The 4,542-nt window shown below is 58.9% G+C and overlaps 1 protein-coding gene across 1 annotated transcript; it reads left to right on the top strand.

Moving 5' to 3' along the window:
* The first annotated feature begins 537 nt into the window (after positions 1-537).
* Positions 538-1,645, top strand: LOC140005491 (uncharacterized). Its single transcript, XM_072046491.1, has 2 exons — positions 538-591; positions 656-1,645. Exons 1-2 carry the CDS (start codon positions 538-540, stop codon positions 1,643-1,645), a joined length of 1,044 nt encoding a protein of 347 aa, XP_071902592.1.
* Positions 1,646-4,542: the final 2,897 nt, after the last annotated feature.

Genomic DNA, 4,542 nt, shown 5'->3' with positions numbered 1-4,542 from the left:
GGTTGTTACTACTTCCCGTGAACCCTACTCACCGGAAAACTAATTTGACCGTCGGAGTGCCCTCGGGGACAACCCTCGGGCCCCCTCTGTTAGCTCATCCTTGTTTGTTTTGCAGGCTTAGGACCAGCTCTGCCATCAGCACTCCGAGCTGACCAGGTCAGCTCTCCTCGGAGAAGTTCCGTGCTTCTTCAGTTGGCGCCGTCTGTGGGAACCAGAGGTAAGTGCAGTTGTGTTGATGGCAAAGAAGCGATCCAAGCGAGCAGCAGACAGCACCGGCCCGAGAGGCGGTGAGGGGTCCCCGCGCAAGGAGATTGAGGCTTCTCGGGGCGCCGGGAGCTCAGCCCTTTCAGGGGAGCGGAGGCAGCAGATCTTCCAATTCGTGACAGAGAATCTCCCCATGCTGGAAGATATAATCCGACAGGCGAAGGAGGGGGATGGAGCTGGGGGTGCTCAGACCTCCAAGGCCAGGGGGGAGGAGAAGGAATTACCCCCTGACCCTTCGGAGGATGAGTCGCGAGACCAGCCCCCCAGGAGGAAATGACTGCGGACTCCACCTCGTCCGCGAGCCTCGGTGGTCGGAGACAGCGAGAGGTACTCCCGTGACCGGTCCGCGGGAAGCCGTCCCAGAGATCCCTCCCTTCGGAGGTCCGCACAGAATGGGTTCGAGCGTTCCCTTGCTCGGTCTGTCAAGAGCCGACCCCGCGGCCACCTTGATTTGAACCCTGCCCGGGATGAAGTCGAGCAGATCCTTAGGCCCCGGCCATACGAGAACAACTACGCCACCTCGCCCTTTACCCTGGAAATAGAGGACTACCCGCTACCCCGGAGGTTTAAGATTCCGAGCATCGAGATATACGATGCCTGTACAGACCCGGAGGACCACCTCTCGGTCTTCTTGACGCACATGCGCCTGCAAACCGCCGCGGATGAGGTCCGCTGCAAGACCTTCCCCATGTTCCTAAAGGGGAAGGCGCGGCTCTGGTTCCAGGAGTTGAAATCGGGGTCTATACGGAGCTTTCCCGAGCTGGCCCGACAGTTTGCAGCCCAGTTCGTCTCCTCGAAGGTCTACGCGAGGAACGCAACCCACCTGATGTCCATCAGGCAAAGGCCCGACGAGTCACTGAGGAATTTCATGACCCGCTTCAATGCGGAGAGCTTGCAGGTCAGGGACAGGGACGAAAAAGTGGTGATGGCCGCCTTCACGAACGGGTTCAGGGTGGAGGAGTTTTTCTACGACCTGGCCAAGAATCCCCCCGTAGACCTGGAGAAACTCCTTCGCAGGGCGCATGAGGCTGCTAATGCGGAGGAGGCAGGTCGCCTAAAGAAAGAATCCGATCGGGAGCTCGGAGATCGGAAAGGTCGGACTAACCCCTCAGAGGGCAAGGACGTCCCATCCAAGAAAAACGTCTTCGACCGGCTCTCGAAGGAGAAGGCCCCTGCTCCGCCGCCACTCCCAGAGAAGACCTACACCCCTCTAACACGGCCGAGGGCTCAGATCTTGGCTGTGATGGAGGCGGAAGGGCTGGGAGATCGGCCGCCCAAGATGGGGACGCCCCGGAATAAAAGGAACCAGGATCGGTACTGCGCATTCCACCGCGACGTCGGACACGACACGGAGGGATGTTGGCCCTGCGTAAGGAGATAGAAGACCTGATCCAGCGCGACTTTTTAGGGCGGTTCGTACGCCGATCAGGTCAGGAGTTGGGGCGCAACCACTACGGGGATAGGCACGAGGGACGGCGACGCGACCGCCCTGAGTGGCGCGACGCTCCTCGGGGCCACTCTCCCGACCAGGACACCCAGAACCTGGCGGGGGTGATAAACACCATCGCCAGAGGCCCCACGGGGGGGGGACAGTCATGCAGCTCGGAAGAACAAGCGACCACCCCCCGAAGGGGACGACTCCTTGAAGCGCTTGCGCATGGACGAGGAGATTACCTTCGGACCAAGGGATGCGGTCCCCCTGGCCTCCGGGAACCACGAAACCATCGTGATAGACATTGTCACCAACAACTACCGGGTAAAGAAGGTGTATGTCGACCAGGGTAGCGCGGTTGACATTATGTTCTATCGGGTGTTCAAGGAATTCGGATTAAGGGATGACCAGCTGACCCCGGTCAGGACACCTCTGGTAGGCTTCACAGGACCACCCATCAGCTCGGAAGGGATGATCACCCTGATGGTCACAGTAGGACAGGCTCCCAAGTGCCGGACCGTTCCCGTTAACTTCGTGGTGGTCAAGCAGTCGTCCCCGTACAATGTGTTCCTGGGGAGGCCTGCTTTGAACGCCCTCCGAGCTATTCCCTCCACCTACCACCTCAGCGTCAAGTTCCCTACCTCGGGAGAGATAGCCGAGGTGCACGGCGATCCAGAGGTAGCCAGGGCTTGCTACCTGGCCACACTCCGAGGGCAGGAAAAGGTGGTCGCCCAGACGACCTGTTTGAAGCCCTACATCCCGGGGGATGAGGCCCAACAGCTGGGCACCCAAGATGAGATTGAGGAGTTCCCCCTAAGGGAGGATTGGCCCAACCAGGTTCTCCGCATTGGAGCCTTGTTGCCCGCCAAGGAGAAGGAGGACTTGAAAGCTCTGCTAAGAGAGTACTCCCAGGTCTTCGCTTGGTCGGTGGATGACATGCCTGGGATCCCAACGGACCTGGCAGTCCACCACCTTGACGTCGACCCTCACTTCAAGCCGGTGAAGCAGAAGAAAAGGAGTTTCGCCCCTGAGAGGAACGAGGTGATCAAGGCGGAGGTCGGCAAGTTGTTGGAGTCCAAGATCATCCTGGAGGTCTACTACCCGACCTGGTTGGCCAATCCGGTCCTAGTCAAGAAGGAGGACCAGACCTGGAGGATGTGCGTAGACTTCACGGACCTTAACAAAGCCTGCCTGAAGGACTGCTTTCCCCTGCCTAGAATCGACAGGTTAGTAGACTCTACTGTGGGTTTTGATGTTTTATGCTTCCTGGATGCTTTTAAGGGATACCACCAGATAGAGATGGCTGAGGAGAATCGGGATAAGACCTCCTTCATCACCGAGGAAGGGACCTACTGCTATAGGACCATGCCATTCGGACTCAAGAACGCGGGGGCCACTTACCAGCGCCTGGTCAACAAGCTATTCCAAGGTCAGATCGGCAGAAACATGGAGGTCTATGTGGACGACATGATCGTCAAAAGCCGGACGGACCAGCGGCTCATACCCGACCTTAAGGAGATCTTGAACATCCTCTTGGAGAGCCGGATGCGCCTGAATCCGAAGAAATGCACCTTTGGGGTCGGGTCGGGAAGGTTTCTCGATTTCCTGGTGTCCCGAGAGGGAATCCGGGCCAACCCGGATAAACTCCAGGCCATCATGGACATGGCCCCTCCGAGGAGCGTGAAGGAAGTCCAACGGCTAACAGGAAGGATGGCCGCCCTGAATAGGTTCCTCTCGCGCTCCGCGGTCCGGGGGCTGCCCTTCTTCCGAGTACTGAAAGCGCCGAAGGACTTCCACTGGACTGAGGAGTGCCAGACGGCTTTCACCGACCTGAAAACCTACTTGGCCGAGCTACCAACTCTGACCGCTCCAGAGCCGGGGGAGACCCTATTCCTATACCTGTCCGCTTGCAACGAGGCCGTCAGTGCGGTTTTGGTGCGGGAAGACGGGGGGGCTCAGAGGCCGGTGTATTACGTAAGCCGAGCTCTACAGGGGCCAGAGACACGATACTCGCCAGCCGAGAAGCTGGTCCTTGCCTTGGTACATACGGCACGCAAGGTCCGCCCTTACTTCCAGACTCACAGCATTGTAGTCCTGACCGACCAGCCCTTGCGTCAGATACTCACCAAGTCCGAGGTCTCGGGCAAGATGACCAAGTGGGCCGTCGATCTGGCCGAGCATGACCTTAGTTATCGGTCTCGCACCGCAATCAAGGCCCAGACCTTGGCAGACTTCCTTGCAGAGGGGGCTAACTTAAACCTGACCGAGTTAGCCCCGACCCCCACGGGCACCCCGGCCGAGGAGCCATGGGTGCTGTTCGTGGATGGCGCCTCGAGCAAGGAAGGGAGCGGAGCTGGCCTGCTGCTCACCTCGCCCACCGGGGAAGAACTGACCTACGCGCTTAGGTTCGACTTCCCTGCGTCCAATAACGAGGCGGAATACGAGACCCTGTTGACGGGGTTGCGGATAGCCCACCAGATGGGTATCACCACGATCAGAGTCCGGAGTGACTCTCAGCTCGTCGTCCTCCAGGTCCGCGGGGAGTACGAAGTCAAGGACGAGATCATGAAGAAATACCTGGCCAAGGTAAGAGAGGCGGTGGCCTTGTTCGGAACCTTTGAAATCGAGCGGGTGCCGAGATCTCAGAACAAGCGGGCAGATGCCCTCTCAAAGCTAGCGTCCTCCTCTTTTGCCCATCTGAGCAAAGAGGTCTTGGTAGAGGTGGTAAAACAAAAGAGTATCGATCAGGTCCAGGTCCTGGCTATAGACAGCTCGGCCACCTGGATGATGCCCCTCGTAGATTTCCTCAGCTTGGGTGCCCTCCCCGGAAACAAAGCAGAGGCCCG

This window comes from Coffea arabica, chromosome 1c, assembly GCF_036785885.1.
Source record: "Coffea arabica cultivar ET-39 chromosome 1c, Coffea Arabica ET-39 HiFi, whole genome shotgun sequence".
NCBI lineage: Eukaryota > Viridiplantae > Streptophyta > Magnoliopsida > Gentianales > Rubiaceae > Coffea > Coffea arabica.
Note: the sequence above shows the minus strand (reverse complement) of the source record. Positions and strands in the feature narration are given on the sequence as shown.

Bases quoted from the DNA above. Each gene is read 5' to 3' on its own strand.
- LOC140005491 (XM_072046491.1), top strand. From the start codon at position 538: ATGACTGCGGACTCCACCTCGTCCGCGAGCCTCGGTGGTCGGAGACAG. The intron at 592-655 runs GTACTCCCGTGA...AGGTCCGCACAG, and splicing joins GTGGTCGGAGACAGCGAGAG to AATGGGTTCGAGCGTTCCCT.